Here is a 27892-nt window from a genome sequence, read left to right on the forward strand (position 1 = left end):
TTGTTCTGACAGCAGTCCCACTGGAGTTAATAGGACTACTTGCAGAATCAATTACTACTCACTGTGAATTAGGGCATGTCACCCCACCTCTATCACATCTAACATAAACTTCTTGTTTTCACTTTGAATACCTGTTACAGTCTATCCCCCACCTATACCTTTCATGTCTCATTTACTAGTGAACTGTAAATGCTCACCTTGGTTTGGCCCAGGATGCCAGACTCCATCTCCCATTTGTTAAATTTTCAAACAAGCACCTTTGTGCTTTCTCCCATTCTGCCCTTCTTGCTTGGGCCTGGTCTACACTACGGGTTTAGGTCGACTTTAGCAGCGTTAAACCGAATTAAGCCTGGACACGTCCACACAACGAGGCCCTTTCTTTCGACTTAAAGGGCCCTTTAAACCGGTTTCTTTACACCACCTCCGACGAGGGGATTAGCGATAAAACCGGCCTTTGCGGGTCGGAATTGGGGTAGTGTGGACGGAATTCGATGTTATTGGCCTCCGGGAGCTATCCCACAGTGCTTCATTGTGACCGCTCTGGACAGTGCTCTCAACTCAGATGCACTGACCAGGTAGACAGGAAAAGACCCGCGAAGGTTTGAATTTCATTTCCTGTTTGCCCAGCGTGGAGAGCACAGGTGACCACGCAGAGCTCATCAGCACAGGTAACCGTGATGGAGTCCTCCCAGGATCGCAAAAGAGCTCCAGCATGGACCGAACGGGAGGTACGAGATCTGCTCGCCATATGGGGAGATGAAGCAGTGATAGCTGAACTCCGTAGCAGTAAAAGAAATGGAAAAGTATTAGAAAAGATCTCCAAGGCCATGAAGGACCGAGGCCATAACAGGGACACACAGCAGTGCCGCGTGAAAATTAAGGAGCTACGGCAAGCTTACCACAAAGCCAGAGAAGCAAACGGAAGGTCCGGGGCAGAGCCGCAAACTTGCCGCTACTACGCAGAGCTGCATGCGATCCTAGGGGGTGCAGCCACCACTACCCCAACTGTGTGCTATGATTCTCTCACTGGAGAAACACACAGGGAAGACGGTTCGGGGAACGAGGAAGATGACGATGGAGGTACTGTAGGTAGCTCACAGCAGCAAGGAAGCGGAGAAACCGGTTTCCCCAACAGCCAGGATATGTTTGTGACCCTGGACCTGGAACCAGTAACCCCCGAACTCACCCAAGACCCTCAGGGCACACAGGAGACCTCTGGTGAGTGTAACTTTGTAAATATTTGTAAACATTACAAAAAAAAAAGCAAGCAAGTCTGTTAACGTGTATGGGGATGGAGCGGAAATCCTCCAGGGACATCTCCAGAAAGCTCTCCTGGTTGAAATGGGGTGATTTTATTAAGGGGGACATTCAGAGGCGCCCGTTCCTGCTCTTCTGACCAGAAATGTTCCCCGCTGTTAACCACGCGGTGGGGGGAGGGGTGAAGTGATCATCCCAGAGAATCATGTGTGTGTGTGTGTGTGGGGGGGGGTTACTTGTGTTTGTGCCGCATGTTAACCGGGAAACCACAGCCCCCTCCTTTTACATTGAAACCCCATTTTAAATGGACAACCCAATTCATCCTTGATATGGGAAATGCGCTGCTGTTTGCAACCTTTCCCGCATGTTAAGAAGGTTAAAAAAGCCAAAACACTGTGGCCTACAATGGCTGCCTGCAAGCCGAAATATGCGACCTTGTAATGAAAGAGTGTACCCATTGTTCCCTAAAATGTGTCTTTTTTTAACCACCTCTCCCTTCTCCTCCGCCAGCTGCAAATGTTTCTCCTTCGCAGAGGCTCGTGAACATTAGAAAGAGAAAACGTAAGACGAGGGACGAGATGTTCACGGAGCTGCAGATGTCCGCCCAGGCTGATAGAGCACAGCAGAATGCGTGGAGGCAGTCAATGTCGGAGATGAGAAAAGCCCAATATGAACGAGAGGAGAGGTGGCGGGCTGAATCGCGGGAAGAACAGAGCAAGTGGCGGGCTGAAGACGATAGGTGGCGTCAGCTTGCAGACAGACGGCAAGAGGCAATGCTCCGTCTGCTGGAGCATCAAACTGATATGCTCGAGCGTATGGTTGAGTTGCAGGAAAGGCATCAGGAGCAGAGACCGCCGCTACAGCCCCTGTGTAACCAACAGCCCTCCTCCCCAAGTTCCATAGCCTCCTCACCAAGACGCCCAAGAACACGGTGGGGGGGCCTCCGTCCACCCAGTCACTCCACCCCAGATGATCGCCCAAGCATCAGAAGGCTGGCCTTCAATAAGAGTTAAAGTTTTAAAATGCAGTGTGTCCTTTTCCATCCCTCCTCCCCCACCCATCCCAGGCTACCTTGGCAATTATCCCCCTACCTCTGTAAGGAACTAATAAAGAATGCATGAATGTGAAAAAACAATGACTTTATTGCCTCTGCAAGCGGGAGGGGAGGGTTGGGTGGGGTGGTTGGTTTACAGGGAAGTAGAGTGAACCGGGTCGGGGGGGGGGGGGGGTTGGAGGGTTCATCAAGGAGAAACAAACAGAAGTTTCACACAGTAGCCCGGCCAGTCACAAAACTCGTTTTCAAAGCTTCTCTGATGCGCACCGCGCCCTGCTGTGCTCCTCTAACCGTCCTGGTGTCTGGCTGCGCGTAATCAGCGGCCAGGCGAGTTGCCTCAACCTCCCACCCCGCCATAAATGTCTCCCCCTTACTCTCACAGATATTGTGGAGCGCACAGCAAGCAGCAATAACAATGGGGATATTCTTTTCGCTGAGGTCTGAGCGAGTCAGTAAGCTGCGCCAGCGCGCTTTTAAACGTCCAAATGCACATTCCACCACCATTCGGCACTTGCTCAGCCTGTAGTTGAACAGGTCCTGACTCCTGTCCAGGCTGCCTGTGTACGGCTTCATGAGCCATGGCGTTAAGGGGTAGGCTGGGTCCCCAAGGATCACGATAGGCATTTCAACATCCCCAATGGTCACTTTCTGGTCCGGGAAGAAAGTCCCTTCCTCCAGCTTTCGAAACAGAGCAGAGTTCCTGAAGACGCGAGCATCATGTACCTTTCCCGGCCATCCCACGTTGATGTTGGTGGAACGTCCCTTGTGATCCACCAGGGCTTGCAGCAGCATTGAAAAGTACCCCTTGCGGTTTACGTAGTCGGTGGCTTGGTGCTCCGGTGACAAGATAGGGATATGGGTTCCGTCTATGGTCCCGCCACAGTTTGGGAATCCCATTTCAGCAAAACCATCCACTATTGACTGCACGTTGCCCAGAGTCACTACCCTTGCTATCACCAGGTCTTTCATTGCCCTGGCAAATTGGATCACAGCAGCCCCCACCGTAGATTTGCCCACTCCAAATTGATTCCCGACTGACCGGTAGCTGTCTGGCGTTGCAAGCTTCCACAGGGCTATCGCCACTCGCTTCTCAACTGTGAGGGTTGCTCTCATCTTGGTATCCTGGCGTTTCAGGGCAGGGGAAAGCAAGTCACAAAGTTCCATGAAAGTGGCCTTACGCATGCGAAAGTTTCGCAGCCACTGGGAATCGTCCCATACCTGCAGTATGATGCGATCCCACCAGTCTGTGCTTGTTTCCCGGGCCCAGAATCGGCGTTCCACGGCATGAACCTGCCCCAGTGACACCATGATTTCCACATTGCTGGGGCCTGTGCCTTGTGAGAGGTCTATGTCCATGTCAATTTCCTCATCACTCTCGTCGCCGCGCTGCAATCGCCTCCTCGCCTGGTCCGGGTTTCGCCTTGGCATGTTCTGGCTCTGCATATACTCCAGGACAATGCGCATGGTGTTCATAGTGCTCATAATTGCCGCGGTGATCTGAGCGGGCTCCATGATCCCAGTGCTAGCTATGGCGCCTGGTCAGAAAAAAGGCGTGAAAGTAGTATCTGATGGACCAGGAGAAGGAGGGCGGGAGGGAGGGAGGGAGGGCCGAGTGACGACATGGCGTACAGGTACAGGAACAGGGAGAAACACAAACAACTGTCACACAGAATGGTCCCCCCAAAGATTAAACTGGAAACCCTGGGCTTAGCAGGCCGTTGATTTCACGGAGGAAGGGGAAGCAAATGAACACAGAACAAATCTATTTTTTTACATCTTAAGGTGGCAGCCGACGGTGCAGCATGAGTGACAGCCATACCAGTATGACGACGATGGGTACCAATCATAATATACCATCATCTGCCAAAAGGCAAGGGGCTGCTGCTGTGTAGCAATGCAGCCCCACGTCTGCCAGCCCCACGTCCGCCAGCACCCAGCATCGCCCTCGGCCTCTTCTGGGTGCTTAGCAGACAATATTGGGCAATTGGCAGAAAATAGTATATTACGACTGGTAACCATCATCATCAAAACAGTAGCATGTCTGCCCAGGTGGCCATGATTGACAGCCATACCAGTATGACGACGATGGGTACCAGTCATAATATACCATCGCCTGCAAGGGGCTGGTGCAATGCAGCCCTACGGCTATCACTCATGCTACACCGTCTACCGCCAAAAGGCAGTTAGCAGCTGCTGCTGTGTAGCAATGCAGTCCCACGTCTGCCGGCACCCAGAGGACATATGGTGACGGTGAGCTCAGCTGAGCTGAGCGGGCTCCATGCTTGCCGTGGTATGTTGTCTGCACAGGTAACCCAGGTAAAAAGGCGCGAATCTATTGTCTGCCGTTGCTGTGACGGGGGGGGAGGGGCCTGACGACATGTACCCAGAACCGCCCGTGACACTGTTTTGCATCATCCAGGCATTGGGATCTCAACCCAGAATTCCAAGGGGCGGCAGAGACTGCGGGAACTGTGGGATAGCTACCCATAGTGCAATGCTCCGGAAGTCGACGCTAGCCTCGTACTGTGGACGTGGTCCGCCGACTAGAGCACCTAGAGCATTTTATTGTGTGGACACACACAATCGGCTGTATACAACCGATTTCAATAAAACCGGCTTCTATAAATTCGAACTAATTTCGTAGTATAGACATACCCTTGGAAGGAACTCTAGGTAAACTTCTGAAAAGCTACCTTCTTATCCTTCTACAAAACCTTCCTCAAAACTGTTCTTTGCTGTAATGCCAGAAAAATCTTGACAGTGGTTATGCTTCTGGTGTGTTGAGACCACAGCCTACCACGTTGACTGATATTCTCTCATTGTTTCCATGAACTCTTCTGTCTGTTGTCTCTTGTCTGATTCATAGATTGTAAGCTCTTTGGGGAAAGGAACCATCTCTTTTTTAGTAATGCGTTTGTACAATGGGGTTCTGGAGTAGGGCAACTAGGCATTAGGGTAATACATATAATAAATAATCTGGCTCTCTGTTTTTTGTGGGAGGAAGGGGTTGCTCATTTTCTTTCCTGAACTTTTTGAAAGCATATATTAATATGGCAAGGAATTCCTAGCAGTGGGACTCCTCTCTGTTGTACATCACATCTTTGCTTTATTACATGTCTGAAGCACGGTAAGACTAATAGAAATTTTGAGACATGAGGTACTTCTTTCACTTATGTGATAGAAGTTGCAAGTGAACCCATAGCTAGGTATGTTCACCATTAATTATAAGTCATTAATCTGTCAGAGATTCAGCATAACAGCTGACAAGAAACTATCTGATTTTAAATTGATTGGTAAGTACTTAACTTTAATTGACATGCCAAATCTGTGACACAGTAACAAGTTATGACTAATGCCAAACATCTTTGAGAACATGCTTCTCTGTACTGCATATCCTTAGGGCATTCATCACAAGAGTACTGTAGAGACGTTGCTGTTCAGGAATTAAGGATTTATCCACATGTGAAGTTGTTTCTGATTAACTCTGTGTGAACACTCTTATTCAAGAATAGGAGTGTCCACATGTAGAGTTATTCCAGAATAGCTATTGCATACACTGTAACTTTAGAGCCCCATAGCCTGAGTCCTGTGAGCCCAAATCAGCTGACACGGACCAGCCATGGGTATTTAATTGCAGTGTAGACATGCCCTGGGTGCCATACAGTAAGTGGGAAGATTTGGATATCTGTGTGGCAGTTTATTTCTAATATGAACTGAAATGAACATAATTTACCTCCAGTATTAAGGTAACACTATTGATGCTTGTTCTCTATAACATTACCATACTCTAAATATGGTAGTTGAGGTTTTGTGATCTGTATTGCATGAGACATGATGATTCAGCAGAATGAGAAATAGTTATAAGGGGATTGTTGGTGTTTATTCAGGGGATAGGCATTGGCCCAGGGTCAGATTAAGATTGTGTGTGGAATTTTAATTTAGAAAGTTCTAACTTTCAGTTGCTTGTTCTTTAACTTTAACCTTAACTTTGAATTCATAAAAAAGTATATTACTGCAATGTTCTAAAAATGTTTCTGTAATTTAATCGGGTATCTCTTTAAACATTATCTGTAACTTAATGATGGTTTTTCCTCTAGGAATTGTCTTAGATTTTAGAAACATTAAAAAAAAAAAACCCTATTGTGTGGACAGGTACTCTTTTTATATTTCCTTCTGAAAGAGAGACTATATTTTGCTATAATTGTGGAATAAAGACATATTCAATATGTCATATCAAAAATTCTGCCTGTATCTATGTATTTTATAGGACAGCCGCATGGCTTAATATTTCATAATTCAGAGACAGAACAAATAAACATTATAGCACTCATATTTGAATCCAGGGTTTTCTTTTATTTCACCACCATGTTTTTCCAATATAAATTAAATTTTGCTTTAATATTTTGTAACTGTTGATAACCCAGTAGGATGTAATTTCCAAAGCACTTAGTGATGGTCTATCTCCACTCCCATTGAAGTCAATGTGAGTTTTATTATAGACTTAATTGGAAGCAGAATTAGGCCAACACTGAGTGCTTTTGAAAATTTCACCTGTAAAGTCAAGGATATAATTGTGCACAATTACAAAGCACAGGTTATGTGCACATTCCAGTATTACTAGCTCTATCATCTGCCTTCATTAGCACTGATCGTAAATATTGTTGCCACTCTTACAAACCTTATCCAGCATAGATGAGCTGCTTTTTGGTTGGTTCCATTCTATTCCTGCTTCCGTTTTTCTGTTTCTCTGGTGGAAGTACGGCTATTTCCTTTGTGGTTTTCTTGGTTAATTATTTATGGCTATAGCAGAATTTAAGATGCTGGATGTATTATTTACAAGCATGGTATTATAAATAGCTGTCAAGAATGCCTAAAGCCTAGGATAGATATTTTTATCAGTTGTATAATCAGAAAGTACTGTATAATAGTAATAATAGATGTTGCAAACACTTTCCTTGGATGTCTGGGAATATATTTTTATCACAGTATGAACATAACTCTTGTTGTTAATGGAAGTTGTGTGTTCATAACTCCCAATGCATTACACTAAAATCCCACTAACATGCTCGGGTTAATTGAGCTAAAACTGAAAAATGACAGCAGCTTTTACAATGGTTTTAATTTTGAACAATAGTGGCAAGAGTTAGAGAAACATTTATATGACAATTTACACAACCATACATAATGTATAAAATGGCTATGTCTACATGCACCTTTGCTGCCTTTCTCAGTGTACAAGTAGTAGCTTTTAATGCATTAGCAGGTGATGAGTAGTCACTGATAAAGATACTGCTGCTCTCACATCTTAAGGTATTAGGGGTAGCTGAAAAGTTGAGCTTTTCTGAGCTGGGAGGCCCCATGGTGAAGGGAGGAGTCGGGGGGGGGGGGAAGGTGTAGGTTTCTTTCAAGCCCATGCTCACTCGCAAGGTGGCCATAGTATACATACCACATACTGTCTAATATGGCAGTCAGACTTGAAATTTTGTCAGATGACATAGACAATAACAATACTTAACGTGTATCACTTTTCACCTATAGATTGCCAAGATGTCTATCAAGTTGAGAAGCTTTATCAGCCACAATATAGGCAATACTGTAAAATTGAGGTAATATTTCATTTTATAGAACAGGAAAGTTAAGGTATAAATTCTATTGTCTGATCTTTCAGGCAACTTAGATTTGTACTTCTGTCTTTTCTTAAAATTAATATTTAGACAGCAAATGAAAAACAAACAAAAATATGAACCTAATGTTAGTCCCCCCCAAAAAACATGTGTGTTTTATCCAGGCAATTCTAATAAAAGACAATGAAAGTCATGTAGGCAATGCCCTATTCAACACAAACCTTCAAAAGACAGTACATAAAGGCTAAATTAGTTAGTGTGTGTGTGTGTGTGTGTGTGTGTGTGTGAGAGAGAGAGATTTTAAAGAAAACCATCCAAAACTATTTCAGTTCATTAAGGTACTTCTAAACGATAGTGTATGTATCTGTCTAATTGGTTCTTGGATGGCTCCCATTACTGTAGTGTCTTAGCATCTCGCCCTTACATTTTATTTATAGTGACACTTTATTCTTTCAGACTACCAGGGCCTAGATGCAGCATTGAAGACCATCAGTATTCACCCTGAAAAGCTCATAGGGATGTCAGGCACTTTTTCCTTTTCAACAGCTGATCACCCCATCCTCTGCTAACTCAGTTGAGAAAGATTGTGTCTTGAATCTAGATTCCATAAGTGGTAGCACACTGCATTCCATTAAACAGTAATATAGGCCATAACTCTTCATCCATAACTAATCCGGTTGTGGCAATAAATCAGCTTTCATATTTTACTATAAAGTTACATTTTCAGCCACAAGTCTAGATTTACAAACAATGTAAAGACTACTTTTTTATAAGCATGGAAATAAACATGGGATCATTTGCTCTCCTACAAAGAGAGCAGATTTTTTTTTTTTAAATATAATTTTATAGTTGAAATAAGGTAACGAAGAAATAGCACAAGTATATACTGGTTCTGATTTCCCCATACACAAAACTGATCTCTCCGCTCCCCTCCCCCAAGTTACCCATTGCTGCAATATCCTTATTATGGTGGGGGAAAAAAACCCAGAGGAATGAGCATTTACCACAATTCTTTTAAATCAAGAGGCTAATTACAGATAGTCTCTGCAAACTTTTTACTATTTATTACCAGACAAACCATGCCTGAGTGTGCTCTTCAGTATTTTCCCCTAGAATATTTTGCTCAAGCAATACAAGCCCCTGAAGTATTCACAGTATCATTGTAACAACCACTAGTGTTTAACTTATTGTTGTGTTGGCAATATTTCCAATTTTTTTTGAAGGTTAATAATTCATATGTAAGACAAATTGCTCCAGGCTGACAAGAATACATTTATCACATAATATAGCCAAACAGGATGGCAAGCCAAGTGTGGAGCCAGAGAGAGAGAGAGAGAAAAGTAATAGGAGTTGGATAAGATGGTACATTCCTGATTTACTACACTGAGAAACCTTTCACTGCACCCTAAGAAAGCTTTTAGAAACTTCCACTGAAGCAGTTTTCCTTGCCCCTATCCACCTACTCACCTATTTGCATCACATGTGGGAGAAGCAACCACCTGCACATCCACCAAATGGATTAGGGCATTCCCCAGTTGTGGGAAGAGGTGAGAAGAGTGGGGCATCAGTGAGGGTGAATCATTGTTGGGAATGAAACCAAGAATTCACCTCAAAGTTATAAAGTGTAGATGGTGCTCATTTAACTTTCGCATGCTGGTCCATTCCTGTACTTCCTAGGGTCTGCTCAGAATCAATCAAAATGACATATTTCCTATATTATGATACATTTGTGGATTAAATATTATCCATACCATAAAGCCTTCATGGATTTATCAGTGTGCACGCCAAGAACTGACACAATTTGGAGCAGCTTGAAAACCACACACAGATCATAGTAACTCTTATAGAGCCTTAAAACTTCAAGGAAAGGCCAATATTGCCTCTTCCTGAAGCCATAACAATCACACTTATGAACACACTGAGAATTTCCTTTTGAAAAGAAAAAAATAAATGATTGGCCAGAGAATCAATTTAAACTAGGTCTTGTACAGCATTTGTTACTTTTCTTTTTTATAATGGCTATAAATAAAAACGTGTTTACTTTTTTGTTGTTGTATGGGGCTCATTATAAATAGCCAAGAGTTTTAAAGTGTATTGACGTGAAGTATTATAAGTAGATCTTATCCAGAATTATACATCTTTTTCAAATGGTCTAGCTACTGAAATTGAATATCCAGAAGATAAAAATACAAAAATTAAAAAACAAGAAAACAGAACACAGTGAAGACACAAAATCCAAGTTAAATTTAAAAATAAAGTGAAGATAAATCAAACTGATCAGAGGAGGGGAATTCAGAGAGACCACTTGATCCCTACTCATGGCGATGTAGTGTAGGCACTGATAAGCTCTTCCACCATACGTGCACAAGGAAAGAGGAACAGTCTCTGAATGTCCTTCCTTTTCTTATTTTTAGATTCACCTTTAACATTGCTCTAAAATACTGTAGCTTTTTGTGTTAATGGAGTTTTGGTAAATTGTAGGTTCATGCAAAAATGAAGGCCAAAGGGTATATTCTTATCTGGATGGAGGGGATTTATGGGTTTAATGCCTATTAATGCTAATAGGAGTTAAGGGCAAAAATCCCCATACATCAAGATGAGATTAACACCCATTAGCTAAATACACACACAAAGACAGCTATGCTAAAGACATCTGAAAACTCATTTCCTTTGGCTTTCATTTTTACATGCATAATTTTGACACTGGTATCATTGTATTAATAAATTAAAAGAATGTTTTGACAGTTTGGTACAATAAGAACTATAAATATATATTAGAACAAAAATAGTTGCTAGACAAAAACAAGATAACACACTGAATTAGCCTGTTGTGAACTGATTACAAATCATAGAATGTGATATACACAGGATAAACCAAAAGCTATAACCATGTAACATTATAGAAAGGGCCTAGTGCAACACGAAAAAAAAAAATTATCCAGTAGAGGTGGATATATTTAATCACGGGATGATAAGCCCATGTTATGTTTTTGTACTGCTTGGTAACATCTGTCTTAGTTACTTATATGGCTGTCGTACCTGGCTGTCTCTAATATATTTATCCTCAGGGCACCCCTGTGAGGCAAGGAAGTCCTATGAACCCAGTTTCACAGATGCAGAACTGAGGCACAAAGAGGCTAAATGAGTTGCCTAAAGTCACTCAGGAAGCCTGTGGCAGATCAGGGATTTTACCCCAGGGTTCTCAAGTCCTAGGTTAGGGCACCTAACCACTGACCACCTTTCTTCTTTAATGCTAATTAATAATGGAAAACACACATTTACTGCTCTAGATTTTTAACTCCTACAGGTGAAATAAAAAAACAATTCACAGAGAAGGCATTTGATTTGTTTGCTATATCTATTTCACTTTCTAGCTTGGCCTTTTTAGATATCAATGGTATCACCATGTATCATTATTCTCCCCTAGCTTGAGCGTACACATTATAGCATTATTCTTCATTAATTTAAGTACATATCTAAGTTGTGGGCAACCAGGAAAACAGACATGGGCCTTTATCTAGTTGTTAGAAAAACTCAGAATTTATTAAAACATTATTGATGCTCAAGCTTTCTCCCTTCTGTTCTTTATGGCTATTATATTCACCAACTTAATGAATACAGAAACTGAGAACTTGTGCATTAGAAAAATCTGTGACCTTTTTATTTTTATGGACTCTTTTTTTTTTTTTTTTAAGGCCTAACCCCTCAGCCCTAAGGAGATGACCCACTACTCCCAGTGCAGTTAATGGGACTGAACACTTTACAAGATTAAGTCCTTAGATATAACCTCTAGAATATTTGAGCCCATATGAAATATTTGGCTAAATCAGCGGTTAAATAATCAGAGGAAGAAATTGAGAAAGTGACTAATCCCATGAGACAAAACTGAAGAAGTAAAAATGCTAGTTAGGTGGAGGTTGGATAAATGAGAAGAGTGCCATTTTTCCAGCTTGCTTTCACTGTTGAATGTAAGTGGAAAAGAGCAGGTATTCTGTAAGCTTTTCCAAGCAGGCCCTCAGCAAATAGTTTTCCACAGATCACCTCTCTGGAGATCAGTTTGCAACTGTACCAATGATAATCACAAAGATTGTCTAAAAATGTATGTGTTTGCTGCTAAAGAGAGGAAACTATTTCAGAACATATTTTAGTCAGGGCCGGCTCTGGCATTTTGGCCGCCCCAAGCAAAAAAAAAAACAAAAAAGAAACGGGGCGGCCAGAGCGCCGGTGCAGGGGGACCGGCTGGGGGGGAGGTGAAGGGGACGGAGCGGGCGGGAGAGAGAGAGAGAAGGGGGCGGCCAGGGCTACAGCAGGGGGGCTGCCACGCGGCCCCTTCCGTTGCGCTGCCGCCTACAGCGAGGGCTCCGGTCGGCAGGGAGGGAAGGAAGAGGATTGCCCTGCATGGCGCTCTGGTTCTCCACGCCGCCGCCCCCTACAGGGTGGCTGGAGCGAAACAAAAAAAAAACCGAATGGACGTGCCGCCCTAGGATTGGGCAGAATGCTGCCTCGAACAATCTGCTGCCCCAAGCACCAGCTTGCTCAGCTGGTGCCTGGAGCCGGCCCTGATTTTAGTGCTGAGTCGGTCTTTAAAAATGAACATTGGTACCATGTGAAAGAAACATATTGCTCTACCCATAAATTCTGAGAACAACACAGATGCACTAATAATGTGAAAGATGTATTAATGATCACTGAAATCCTTATCTGATGCAAAAAAATTATTTGGATGTAAAAAAGACGATATAGTCATCATGGTTTGATTCTTTCAAAAATGTAAACCCCAATGTAGAATACAAATACTATATATTAGCTCTCAGTGTTGCAACTACTATGGTAGTGAAGGTAACATTTTTGGGAAAATTCCTAATTACAAAGTTTTCCATATTTTTACTAGAAAGCTCACCATTCAACTTTGCTACATGAAAAGAATGTTTCCCATTTCATCCTTTAAAAAACAACAGATTAAAAAGAGTGCCCTAATCTGATTGCAAATTAGATTAACACCCATTTGTTGTGGCATCTTTATTAATGTGCACATTTTTTAAAGTAGATGATGAGTGCATTTTTAGACACTTTTTCCTTATATACATGAAGAGTGTGTGATAGGTCTTTTATGGAAAAGAAAGATAAAATGAAACTGGCGTATTAGAATGCAGGTTCAGCAAGAGGATTTGCACAGATTAATCTGTTCATGTAACAAACTGAGCAGCTGCTGGCCCAGTAGAATTTGAAAGACCTTTGTCTGTGTCTGACTCAGTGACCTAAGCTAAAGACTGCAGAAGCAAGCTCATGATACAGAATATGGAAAGATAAATAGCACAAATTTCAAACCTAGTGCAAGATCAAATCTGTAGATTGCAGAAGTGATGTTTCTGTTTGCTCTTTCTAGAAGGGAAAGATTTAATTAGAGTGCAGGAAATAAAGAAATAAAGGAATTTCTATAGCATGTTGAATCTGGAATGTGACCTGTATTTCAGGTTATGGGGGTTGTGATCTAAAATGTGCTAACTAGACTACTCTGCATTAATCACAGTAAACACTAACAAATTAAGGGATCTGTTAGGTCTAATGTTATACATGTTTCCACCAAAGGAAGACTCTCATTTCACAGACATTAGTGGTTACCAACTAAACAGACTGTATTGTCCCAAACATCTGGGAAACCTACCAAGAGCATTACAACTATCAACATACATATAAGGGAATATTGCCTTCAAGCACTCTGTTTTAAGACAATCCCATGGCAGAATATGGCAGAAATAGATATGTTCAGCCATGAGAAGGTCAGGCTGATGAAACGGAAGAAATGGATAACAGATGGCGTAATGCTGACTGGTCAAAAAACATGGTATACAATGTTTCTTTAAAAAGAACCAGGAGTACTTGTGGCTTGTACTTTGGATGCATCTGAAGAAGTGGGCTGTTGCCCACGAAAGCTTATGCTCAAATAAATGTGTTAGTCTCTAAGGTGCCACAAGTACTCCTGTTCTTTTTGCGGATACAGACTAAATGGCTGCTACTCTGAAACCTGTCAGTGTTTTTTTTAGTGTGGGTGAAAAGCACATCTTGCTTTTGTCTATATAATATCCCAGGCTTTAAGGGAAGGTACTGCTAGCAGCAAAAAAGGCAGCTCACCAGTTCCTACCCATAGTCAAGCTGCATTACTATTTACTACTCAAGAAATACCCATGACCAGAGGTTTGGCAGGAATAAGCAAGAGACACATATTCTTTTAAAGGATAATTAGCTGCCCTGATGACATTTGCCAGTAGGCCTCTTTCCAAGAGTCTGTGTCAATGCACTCTTAGCACATGTATAGTTAGTTCACTTAGAAATATATTAGCTTATTTCTGTGCTAATATCAGTGTGCTCTTCTTGACCTTTAAAATCCTTTTGGAAATTTGGTGGAAACACTCTCTCCTTTTTGGTCAATCATATTCTCAAGTGCTAAATGAGATTCTTTGATGCTGGCTTACTTCTCTTCCCTATAACCAACTACACCATATTTGCTAGACTTTGCTTCATTTCTGAAGCGCTGAAACCAGAAATGTCAACAATGAGCCCACTCTCATTCTTTAGACTAAAACGGAATAATCATTTTTAATTTTTAGCAGGGCACTGCTGATTGCTGTATATTAAATTGCTATACATCTCTTAAAGTATCTTGATATATCTTACACAGTACCATATCATGTTATCGTGAGAAACTTTGTGTATGAACAGGGATGCTATGGACACTATAGACTCCATTATCTTTTAAGAGTTGTTACCAAGAAGTAAATCAAACTATACTAAAACTTTTTAGGCTCCCAGCGCTCAATCCTGCAAGATTCTGAGCACCTTGGCCCCAAGCCAGCAAACCACTTAAGTATATGTTTTAACGTTAAGCACATGGACAGTCCATTGACTCATCGCATTAATGAAATTAAACGTGTGCTTAAGTGCTTTGTTGGATGAGGGCTACAGTGCCCAGCACCATGCAAAATCAAGCCTTTAAGTCATATTTAAGTCTCAAAGTTGCACAAACCTATAAAGGCTTTATGGCCAGAATTCCACTGAAGACACATGCTACTATTGTGTATTTTAAAAATAAACACCTGCTCTTAATATAATAAAATGAAATTGATTTAATTCAATGCAATTTACAATCATGAGATGTTTAGACATTTAATTAGACAAATTAATGGGATTGAATTATAAAATGCTTATAGTATTTTGTGCTTCTAAATCTAGAAAGAATATTTTTGCCTCCTGCTATCATTGTTTGACTTTTAAAATTCCAGGATCACACAATAAGGAATACAAATGGTGGGGGTATGTAAAAAAATAATCAAACAATGGTTGGAAGGCCTTACTCATTTCTCATTCTGCCCTCTCCCCACCCCCATCCAGGCAAAGCTCTTGTTGATTTTACTACCATGGGAGTCTTGATGAGTAATATGTGTCAGGGACTAAATCCTCAGCTGGTGTAAATCAGCATATTTCTATGAATCTGGCACCAGAACTGGGCCCAATGCACAAACGGCAATATTTGACCATATTCACATACAAATCTGAAAAAGTCTGTCTAGAGTGAGTTCCAATTGGTAATAATTTAGACCTTTGTGAAACCAATGTATGTTACACCAACTTAGGGTCCCTTAGACTGATCTTACCTACATATAATGTACACTCCCCCCCTTTAAAAATAACCTTTCATTTTGGCTCGCTGAGACTGAAATGAACGGGAACGTGAGTTCACATTACTTAAACTCACATTCTAAGGGAGCAGAAGATATGAGTGTAAAGTCAAAACAACTAACTGGAAGTGTAACAAGGTAGCCTAATTTAACTCAAACCCAGTTCTTTCATTTACACCTTCTGGCTCCTTCGATGCCCTTGTATACCAGTCCAAGGGAATCCATTGGTCTTGCAGAACCTACCTGAATATAAAGAAGCCTGATATTCATTTCACTCCAGGGTAAATCTGACATAACCTCAATGAAAGTGCTAGTGTAAAAACTGGCATAAGTAATATGAAAGAAGACTGCTGAATTCTAACACATCACCTCTGAATTAAGCCAGTTGTCTCTTGTGCTACACATAGCCAAGCCAGCAGAGGGAGCTCAAAGATTTTGATCACCTTAAAGCTATCGCAACACAAATACAATATAGATTTCCAGTATTGATACAGTATCGATTATAGGTACATTGCTAAGAGAATTCCTGTAAACATAGGCAAATATCTTTAAAACAAATACATTACATTCATACACATTTAGAGGTTTAAATTCCAGAGATGCTTTCAGATATCAATTAAGGACTTCCCTAATTTTTATTTAATTTTTCTCTTAAAATCCTTTATGTAAAGATTGGAAAAAAATACTTTAATAACATTTTGGACATTGTTGTTACAGGCCTCTGAATTGTCAGTATACATAGTGATTTAAAACAAATCCCAAGAAGAAGGTAACTGGTCACATGTGTTTCACGTAACTTAGACAGAACAAACAACAAATACTATAGTAAAATACTGTAAGATGACTCCTATTCAGCACAGTTGCATAAAAGAAATCCAGTTTGTAATAAAATGCCAGATGTTACTATTGTAACGTTAAGGTATAAACACTGTCCTAGTTTTCAAGAGCTGTTCGTCATCACAGGTCACAAATAAAATCATGTGTGAGTGCTCATATTTTAAAATGACTGATTTTGTTTTGACAGAGTTCAACAACTACTGACCATAAGTAAAAGACTTCTCTGAGCAGCATCAGTGCATAAGTTACAAACAAATTACCAGTATTATGGAGTATCAGCAGTTGCTATATAATCTAGGTTGTAGTTTTTTTGTGCAGCCTTAACATGTTTGCAGATGGCATTACTAAAAAAGTTAATAAATACTATACCATGATGCTGACAATGCTTTGGGATTTCCTATATTTATAATGTATGCGACTCAGGGCTATTTATGCCATACTATGATAAGTGTGTATTATTTATTGGCACTCATTGTGCCTGGGAACAAATTGTACAGATCGCTATTTTCCTATCTAGAAGGTGTCTTTCAAAGATCATTAAAGGTAAGGTTAAATATTATGTGTAGGTTTTAATTGTTTTAACTAACCTCTTTCCAAGGTGGTAACAGAGCAAAATGTATCACCTTATTTGGTAGGAGAATATAACCTTTTACAATGTGAAAGTAACTTAATAATGGAGAAGAAATGGTTAAAATGGGAATTAGGAGTCTAAGGTACATGAAACAAAGCTGACCACGTTTTTAATTAAGATTAAATTTTGGCTTTCGAGAGTCAGGGGAGCACAGTGAGCAGGGAATACTTTCAAAAGCCAAATGCTGAGGAGGAGATCTTATGCCAATAGAAGGTATATAGGCCCTGATCCCATTCTTAAAAATAGGCACATGCTCATGTATCTTGCTGGATCCTTGGATAGGGTGTGTTTAGGCAAGGGGAGGACCATCACTTCTCCTACCCATAGTGTGCTGGCAGGGTGGTGGGGTGAGGAATGGCTACACCACTTAACATTTAGCAAGTGATACTGCCTCTATACACCTCACTGTGCCAGAAGGCATCAGAGCTGTCTGAACTGAAATTAAATAAAAGCATTTCTGTGTATACGCTAACATGAAAAATGTCAAATTCATGAACAGGTGTAAATATTCTAGAAATGTTTGATAGTCTCTAAATGGCTGTCAGTGTTTGTAATATGATACATACATACATCAAAGAAATAGGAAAGTAATTAGCGTGACTTCCAAAGTTACTTTTTCATTCTTTCCTCACATTTTTCTTTTAGGTAAAACCCTATCAGAACCCAAATTTCACTGGAATTTAAGGGCTAAATTCTCATTTCCTCTGGAAAGCCCAAGCAAACAGCTCCTGAAGAGTGGACTTGTCCTTCCCACCTCCAAATTCATAACTACTACTGTATATAGTAGCCGCTGCAGTCTGCTGAACATCTCCTTTCTCATGGAGGTTAGCCAATGAATTTGTGTAGTTTGCTTGCTCACTAGACATAAGCCTACCTGTCCCATGGCTTCCCCCAAATTCGCCCTCTGAGCTGCTAAAGAGAGATGTGCCTGGAGTCCTTCTCCACAGCAACTAAGGATTAAATAATCCTGGTGCTTCATTTGTGCTAGGGTTGAGCCCTGGCACCTCTAAGCTTGGCAGTTTATAGCCCTGGAAACCTCTAGACTTGCCATGTCAGTTATGAAAGTAAAAAAAATTGCTTGAGCTCCCCCACCTCTTTCATTACAAATTAGGCAATGTATTATCCCCTGTTCAACCCAAATACGTCTCTCTGGCTGCTGGCCCTTGAAACCTCTTCAATCTGTTTAGGATGCACATTCATAGAAAGTGCTCCCAATTTCCCCTCAGAAACCACAACATTAATAGACTTGGCAAGATCAGTTTACTGTGTCACCAGCCTCCATAGCCTTCCAAGGCTTTCAGTGTTCAGGCAGTTATGGATATTTTTCTGGTGGACTGGATTCTAAATATTTGATTTTCTTTAATGTAATCTATACATTGGTGCTACATTTTATTTATAGTAATTAATACTTTACTGAAAATAAAGACATTCATCATGTAAAATATATGCCCCCATCTGTTATATGAAATGGAACAATAGCATATAACTAACAAAGCTACTTGAGCCATAAGTTGTGCTATTAGAAAGATAAAATGCCATAGAACGTAAACATTTTAATTCAAAAGTTAAAAAAAAAAAAAAAAAAAACCTATTATGAAATTTCATTACAACTATCACCAAAGATATGAAAAGATCACTGTTGGCCCTCACAAGTGCATTCTTCAGCATGGTAACAGTAAAATTATGGATTTTCTGCCAGATAAACCAACTGTTGAGTTAAATAATTATTTATTGATTTTAACCACAACAAAAATGATTTCCTCCTCAGTTTAGTTCCAACCTAAAATAAGACCTAACTTGTTCAGTTATTTGAGTTACTTTAAGTTGCCTTACCATGGTTGTCTCTGCAATGGATCCAAAGCTGTTTATAAATATGTTGCATGTGACGTTAACTGGAGGGCCTGCAAAAGAAAAAAATATTGTGTCCCCATCAAAATATATTAACAGACTAAACTATGATGAAAACAAAGACTTAATCACTTGGGAAGAAATAAGAGACTCCATTCAGGACTTCTTTTTAAGTGATGTGAGTGTGTTTTATTAGTGCTGTTATTTTAACTGTTTAATGGATTTTTTACAGTTCATTTTTTTTCCAGAGATTCATTAACTGTCCTATAATTTGTAGGAATCCCAATTAGGGCTAAGGAAAGAGAAGGGAGTTAATCATGTCTTGAGGGAAGATGCCATGCAAAAGTGAATGTGCTTTTTGTTGAATATACTATGTCACCTAAAACAATCTAGGGGTTACATGTCAGTTTTAGTACAACAGAATATACATCATAGTCCTTCTTCACAGCAACCAGGAAAAAAGTTGATCTGTTATGGCTGAATCCTATCTACTTCTTTAGTAACAAAGCACATTATTAGAGCTTTTTGCTCCTGTTAGCTGTGTTGGCTATTCAGTGCTAAGAAAAAATGAGCTAGATTCTATTCTGCTTTATGACAGCCACAGAAATGGCATTCACCTGCCTCCACAGGTGAGGAATTTTGGTAGGGCTGGCAGTGAAAGGACAGTCCCAGCAGTGAGCGTCTGTTACAATTGGCCTGAATTTTTCAGAAATTATGTCAGATAGAAGCACTAACATATAGCTATAGAATGTGAGGAAATGGACTGGGCAGGAGTTGTGATACCAGACTTAGTGGCTGAGTGGGGTGTGACCAAACTAGTTGCTGGCACCCCCTGTGGCCAGTAAAAGACCTTGGATTTTAGTGATTGGCCTTGGGCTCATGGAATATAGTGGCACCTTGTGGTCTTCACAGACTGAGGTTAGAACTTGTTGCCCTTATAGGCCAAGGTCCCAACCCTTCTGCACTCTCTGTCCCCCTTGCAGAGGAGAGAGGGGAAAGGAGTAAGCTAGGACTCAGAGCAAGCTGAGTCCTTCAGGCTAGGCTGAGGAAAGTCTAACCCCAGTTATGTGTAATATGGGTCATGGGTAGCACTCCTCCCCTCTGTTAAAGTTTAGTAGAAGTTGCAGCATGCCACTTAAATCCATCCATCTGTTAATCCACATTTCGCTGCTCTATCCTTATCAATTGTTCAGGATCCATTCCTGCAAAAATTTACAACCAGGCATAGTCTTTCTACCATGAGTAGCTCCATTGTATGAAATCAACAATTATTATCTGCCTTGACTTTGCAAAGTATCAGTAACGGCAGAGCAATGCTTGTCAGTCTGACATCTGACCTGAGAGCTGAATCATCTTCTCGTGAAAAAAAGGTTTTAAAATAATGTTAAACATGGTATTATGGGATTTGATGTTACAGTTTCTCTATTACTTCTATATCATATTTACTCTGTTAATTAGTGAAAATTTTTCTTCTAACTGCTAGCCCAATCATCATTCTTATTATTTAACTCAGTTTGGAATTTGAAAGCCAAGCGGAGTTCTTTTCTTGTTTCATATGATTACCAGTAATAAAGGTCCCAGATTTGGAACTTAAGACCAAATCCTGCAAATTTACTAACAAGAGTAGAGTTTAATTATCCTGAGTAATCCTACTGAAGTCAGAAGCAGCTCTGTCATTGGTGATACTTCACTGCTGACTGACATCAATGGGACTACTGCTGCAATAAATGTTTGAAGGATCAGCACTTCTGTTAACAAAATTCTGCTCATGGTGCATGAACCAGAATAGAATCCAGCTCTCCTTTTTCTCAACTGTATTGGCTCTGCAGTGAAGTACAGAAGCAAAAAAGCACTAAAAGGTATCTTTCTCTGTTTACTTCACTGAGATGAGTATATACAGGAAGCAGATCTGTTGGGTAAGAAGGTACCAATTTTTCAGTCACTTTGACTATAATGCCATTTAATTTACTAATTAAAAAAATTAAAGCTGCCTTATATCATGCTTCTTGAGTTTTAATGTAAGATGTGACTGGGGCCAAGGAAGGGTGCACGTAGTGGGAGGCAGGGGTGGCTCCAGGTACCAGCGCAGCAAGCGCGTGCCTGGGGTGGCAAGCTGCGGGGGGCAGCCTGCCAGTTGCTGTGAGGGTGGCAGGCAGGCAGCTTTCGGCAGCATGCCTGCGGGAGGTCCGCCGGTCCTGCGGCTTTGGCGGCAATTAGGTGGCGGGGACGCCGATGGCGCGGCACTGGCGGACCTCCCACAGGCATGCTGCTGAATCCACTTGACCAGCGGACTGCCCGCAGGCGCCAAAAGCTGCCTGCCTGCAGTGCTTGGGGCGCAAAAAACATCAAACCGCCCCTGGTGGGAGGGAATGGGAAGGCGATTTCAGGGGATCACACTTAATGGCTGCCACTGAGTAGTGAAGTTATCCGATGTGTGTGCACAAGTAAATTCAGGTTCAGAGATACATCACATTTTTTATATATCAGTGCATTCTATCATTTCCAATTCAATATGCTGCTGTCTACTTCAAAAGAGAATCTAATAGAATTTTTTAGTGTACCCAATGGCATATCAATTATTGAAGAAAAACAACAAAATAATGCTATGGATCAGATGCACAGTTCCATAATTAAAAATTATCAAAATATTTAAATATAATAATTTGTCTAACAAATATAGAAACCAAGAGATTAATATACATAGGGGATGTCCTTTATAGTCATAGGTTAACACATGTTCCTGCTTTCCAAAGTGATCATAGATTGAACTAAGCAATTTACTAGGATCTGAATCTAAATTTCTTAATGTGATAAGTTAATGATACAGGTAGGAAATAAGAGATGAGAGAAAAATAACATTTTAACTAAGTTGGGGTTGATAGCATGTGGAGTGTATTCTGTATTTTATCAATGCACACAGAAGAAATGGGAAGTAGGGACACTTTTGTGATGCAAAACAAGCAGATTATTCTTAGATGGAAGAAACCATACAGACTTTAAAAATGTAAATTAAGTAAAGCAAAATCCAAAGAGGTGTCACTCTCCATATAAGAAATGATTAGGCCAGATGGGTTAAAAGAGTAAGCCCCCAATGTGGATCTTACTAGATGGTACATGAAATTATTTAAAAGAGAAAAGTATCTCAATTTGTATCAAATGAAAATTAAAAGTGTTGCCTATGCTCTACATCAGTATAAGAAGTGCCTCTGTGGTAACTGCCAAACTGTTGGGCTTTATTCTGTCTAGATAGTGCAAGTCTAATCCTCTCACAGAATGTTGAGAATGGAAGGATTCTCACTTGACACTTCCACATTCAGATTTGGAGAGTTATTGTTTACTGAGTCACTGTTACTCTGACAGACAGGACGAGAGCACTCTATTCCCAGAGATTATCAATATCTGAGTTTCCCTGGGTTGATTTACAGAGTGAAAAGAAAATTTGCTGCATTCTAAAAAGTGGTAGCAGGCTTAAGTATATAGATGATGGAGGCTACTTGGGGGGGAGGAGGGGGCAAGCTTACTCCTACAAAATCTCTACATACAAGAGAAGCAACATATGACAAGAAAGATGGAAATAGTGAGATTGAACAAGGCTCTCCTACCTATTCCCAAATGTCTGCACTTGCTGGACAAATTTGTTTTCTATACTCTCCAAAATACCAGGATGAGTTAGTTTTATCTTGTTTAACCTTGAAGAAGAAGTGCTTGCTTCTATGACTAACTCAAAGTGTGATGCAGGGAGAACAGGAGAATTCAGGAATGACAAAATGGGGCCAAGTGTCCTTTATGTCAAAACTTTAGGTGCTTTTTGTGTAGTGTTCCCACCTGACCATCAAGTGGCAAGAATAACTAACCCAGGTATTCCAGAACAGTATCAGTTTTGAGAAACAGGGAAACACTGATTTTAATATTGTAAATCAGAGTTAGCTTTAATACTTAAACATGTACTGTGTTTCCAGAGTTTAATATTGTTGCCCTCTATTGCACTTCAGTGGCTATCTTAGCAATACTTTCTCAGTGTTATGATGAAATACCTAATAAACAACTTATGACTGATGTTTTTTAAAATAGTTATCTTTTAAAAGTAAACCATTCAATATTAAATTTTATATTAAGTAAGGCATCATGTATCTTGCATCATGCTACTGTAAGTTTTCCACGATCATCAGCAGAGATGTTGGAAACTATAAAGCAGGTAATGACTGTAATGTTATCTGATTAAAATTTAACCACGTAGATAATTGTTGCTACCACTGTTATACAATTGCAACAAATCTTATACAAAAGTGTGTCAAGTAAGGTGTCACTAGAAAAGTTATGATTTGCTAAACATGATTATGCTATTTGTATGCATGTATCATTTTTATATTTGAAGTTATGAGGATTGGCTCTATACCTGTATTTTAAATAAGTTTGCTTCTGTGGTAAGGCCTGCATATCTTGAAGGGACTATTCAAGTTAAGTGGCCCATCAAGGAACACTTAACTCACAATGGACCATGAAAGACTCCCATCCACGCCTGATGGGCTTTCATGTGAACAACTGCTGTGACTAAGCGAAATCATGCATGGACATGTGACTTTCCCATGTGACTCTAAACACCATCTTTCTAGCTGTAATTTTCCACCAGCTGTGTTGAGCGCTTTGTTTGAAATAATAAGGCCCTAAAAAAAAGTCTCCATTTTGCCTCTTTCCTGCTCAAACCTCTGGACTATGATGAACTTGTACTAATGGGAGCATTCTAACCAAGGGACTGAGGACCTTCCTGATTCCATCATGGCCGCCCAGAGGGGGGAACAAGTGGGGCAATTTGCCCCGGGCCCCACAGGGGCCCTGTGAGCCCTGGCCCAGCGGCAGTCCGGGTCTTTGGCGGCATTTCGGCGGCAGGTCCTTCAGTGCTGCTGAAGACGTGGAGTGACTGAAGGGCCCCCCGCCGCCGAAATGCCGCCGAAGACCCGGACCGCCGCCAGGTGAGTACAAGCGCCGCAGCTCCCCCGCTTTGCTCCAGGCCCACTGAATCCTCTGGGTGGCCCTGTATTCCATCAGCTACAAGCCTGATCCAAGAACTTTGCATTTATTGTAGGTATTTGATTTCTTTAACCAATTTTAACTCTCACCTTTCTTTCTTTCTTTTCATAAATAAAAGTTTAGATTTAGATATTAAAAGATTGGCAACAGCATGATTATTGGGTAAGATCTGAGTTGTATATTGACCTGGGTTTGTGGCTGGTCTTTTGGGATCAGAAGAACCTTTTATTTGATTAAATTGGTTTTAAAGATCCACTCAGCTTTAAGTCTAGTGTTTTTGGTGGTGATACAAGGTCTGGAATGCCAGGGGAACCTGTTTTTCTGACTTCTTGTTAGCCACTGTGGTAAAACAAAAGTTTACTTTTGTTGCTGGTTTGGTATATCTTATGGGAGAATATACAGCAGTTTTGGGATGTGTCTGCCCTATTTCTCAGCAGTTTGTCCTGAATTTGTTACTCTCAGTTGTGACCCACAGAGGCACGGTTACAATGATCCATTGCATTATTCCTGAAATAGCTACAGCTCATCCCTTCACATTCCTATGTACAAAAGCCCCATTCATGACAGAGAGCCTGATCCTGAACTCCTAACTTGTTGAAAACTCTGTATTCAGACATTGACAGCTTTGAATAGATAAGGACTTCAGGATTGGACCCAGATTTGGAAGACAGCAATGCATTCATATCTAGAGCTTTTCACCACAACTGAAGGAGTGGAAAAAACATAACATGGACTCCAAAGGCAAGAGTCCCTCTCCTCCTCTCATGGAGTGAGGTGCTTCCTATGGTCAATTTTGGCATAGTCTTAAATATTCTATAACTAGGACAAGCTTTTTACAGGAGAAGAATCCCTGGTTTCTCATCCAAAGATGTTTCAGAATTTCCATATTTTAGAGTTATAACCAATATTGGACCTATTTGAAAATATTGCTTAATCCCTCTCTTCTATTGAACAAAAACATGACTATCTTGTGTATTACTTCACTAACACAAAGCAGTCAGAAACAAAAAGTGTAATTATGAAGACTAAGTATGACATGCAATTGGTAGTCAAAGAATATATTATCTTCTGTGTCTAGGAATTTTAATAAAAAGAGATTCAATTTCCTAGTTATACCAGGGTTGATAGTCTAGGATTTCATATTAGTACTTGTTTCATATCTTAATTGTTGATAAATTAAAGTCCAAATGTCATGAAGTTCCACTTGTTCGTACTTGTTCTTAGAATAATAATAGCAAGAAAGTGGCAAAGTAGTTTAAGGAGATATTTATTCTTAGCAATAGATCTGAATCTTTCTTGGCAAATTTATTCAAATTGCATAGCTGTCTAGAAAATTTACAAAGTACACTTTTAAGAAACAGGAAATCAATGTTGAATTAGGTTTTTGTCTCTTTACAGTCAGATGGTTACCAAAAAAGTCTCCCAGTCCTTTGAATTATATATTCAAGAAGCACAGTACTGAATCCACTAATTGCTAAATATCTGCCCCTTCCACACTGTAGCCTCCTCAGAAGATTGTGATTGCATGGTGCCCATGACAAATTCCAAAATCCAATCCCCAAAGGAATTGCTAAGTTATAAGATCCTTGCTTTTATATACTATGGCAAGGCATCTTCTCAGTCTCACCAGCCTCAGCTGGTTTTAGCCTTGGTAAGACAGTCCCTCTTGGCTGCACAGAGCCAGTCTTTTATGCTTGTTTTTTCTCCCTTATTGGAGGGAATGCAGTCGGGTCCCCTCCTGGTGACTCTTGCTGTTCCTCGCTTACTGGCAGCTTAACTTCGCCCCTCTCTCCCCAACAGGGGAGGGTTTAAAAAGGTCTCAGGCAGCCCTTAGTTGGAATTAGTTGATCCTAATTGACCTCAGGTAACTCTCTCTCAGTTGATCCTAATTGACCTGTAATCACCCCTCCTCAGTTGATAGGGAGGAGGGCCTTTTACCCTTCTGGGCGTGTTTTTTACCCCACCTTTGCAGCTGTCTGTCCTGAGTTTTTCACAATACTCACCCATGGAGCCTTAGAAGATTCAAAGAAAAAGAGGAAAGAGATTGCATTGCTTGGTCTTATTTGCCTGAGGTCCTCTTTTGTGCAGCACACCTTCACCTTAGATTTAAAGTAAAGCTGTGCTGCACAAAAGAGGACATCCGGCAAATAAGACCAAGCAATGTAATCTAAGACTTAGATTGAACTTGAAATTTACATGCTAAAGGGAACAGCTATGGTATATAGGTGAGAACACCTTTAATAAGGAGGCAAATAAATAGAAAGATTCCACACACACATGGAAGTAATCTTTTAAGTGGAACTTATCTATTGTTATTGTGCAAGTTCTGTTTTAAACCCAGGGTTTTTTCCCCACTAAGCAAGAAGCCAATAATTTCTATTCTCTGAGGCATGCAACTGGCAATCAATCAATCTCTAAGGAACTTGTTTCATAGCCATAGCAAATATTGTATATTGATCAAAATAATACATATTTTTGGGGTGATTTGTTTGATGAATATTTTCTATACACATTTGTTGTTTAAACTAAGGTGTCAGGAATGTATTCTGAGAAATTTCACCTCTACTCACCTATTGCAAGCTTGACGTTTCCAGATAGAAGTAAATCATTTGAGATTAGTTTTATTTACTGTTCTATCTTTTTAAGATTGGTTGACTGGGAAGCAATTTGACAGACAACTCATTCTCTTCTTGCCAACCAGATTCATTGACAAACTATGGCAAAGGAAAGTAAATAAATAGCATCCAGTACCTATAACTTCAGGGATGTAGCTAGTCAAGTTTCTGAGCACCGGTAAAATTAAAAACATTTTAAAATGCAGTGATAAACAAGAGGTGAGATTGAGATAGATGTCCTGAGAAGGTAAACATGGAGGGAGTCCTGGCTTCTGATTGGAAAAGGCCTGTGGCAGAAGTGGAGATAACCTGATTTACAGAAAATATCTTGAAAAGAGAGGAGAGAACACCTCCTGAAAACAGGAAGAAGGGCACAGATGAGGAAAAACTAATGCAAAGGAACACTAGTAGGGGCTTTATTTGCAGGAGATTTTCCCTTCCACACACAATCTGTATTTGAAAAGTATTCTTTTATTTTACTGAAGGTACAAATGATTAACTTGATTAAAATATTTTAAAATTGTTTCATAAATTTATCTAGAATTCTTAAACTCTGAAAAGTTGAGAACCCCCCTAAAGTTTCAACATTCTACCTAAGCAAATTGAGGGTCACAGAGCTTGTTGGAAACCTATTAAAAGGGTGACAGAAAACTATTGGAAAGCCATAGATACAGTCAGTGACAGGAAGAGGATAGCTCCTAATGTTTTCTGTTTTAAATGCATTCACCAACTACATGGTATGCTCTTTATCATTAGCACTAGTATTACAGTGGTCCTAGATGCTGTTCCTATATGGACATACAGGAAGTACTTTAGTACTAATTATTTAGATGCATGCACATCCCTATTTGATTCATGAGCATACACCAAAAATATGAAAAAAAATATGTATCTGTGAACATCTTATGTGTTTCTTTTAGTTCTTTAAATTATACTATATACATCATACACTAAAATATTAAAATAATACTAAACTTTAGTAGCATTTTGGCATCTACCCAAACTTCAACAAACAGTAGACCATGTTTTTGCTGAAATTTGAATGATCAAAGTCAAGGTTAGCTAAGCATAGCTGAGTACATTTGTTTTGCTTTTAAATTTTCTCCAAAACACACATTTGCATCAAAGACAATGTTAAATTAAAGTGAATTAGTTTTCAAAATTACCTTTGAAATTTGGTCTGATTCTTGCATCATAGCCTGACATCCTACCCATTAATTTATCCAGGAAATCAGATGGCGACATTGGCATGCTACGAGATCTTGCACTGTCTGTTTCCTTTGTGACTACCAAACTAAAAACAAAAACAAAAAAGACACTAT

At 40.3% G+C, this 27892-nt stretch overlaps 1 protein-coding gene across 2 annotated transcripts in view; it reads right to left on the reverse strand.

Moving 5' to 3' along the window:
- Positions 1-27892, reverse strand: part of GLRA3 (glycine receptor alpha 3) — a 151023-nt gene that overhangs the window by 87453 nt on the left and 35678 nt on the right. For both annotated transcript variants that reach the window (XM_034772025.1, XM_034772026.1), the window contains exons 2-3: positions 27737-27864; positions 18913-18980 (exon numbers count right to left, since the gene is read on the reverse strand). In XM_034772025.1, coding sequence (XP_034627916.1) covers positions 18913-18980; positions 27737-27864 — 196 coding nt within the window. The remainder of the gene's footprint in view (positions 1-18912; positions 18981-27736; positions 27865-27892) is intronic.

Source organism: Trachemys scripta, chromosome 5 (genome assembly GCF_013100865.1).
Source record: "Trachemys scripta elegans isolate TJP31775 chromosome 5, CAS_Tse_1.0, whole genome shotgun sequence".
Classification (NCBI taxonomy): domain Eukaryota; kingdom Metazoa; phylum Chordata; order Testudines; family Emydidae; genus Trachemys; species Trachemys scripta.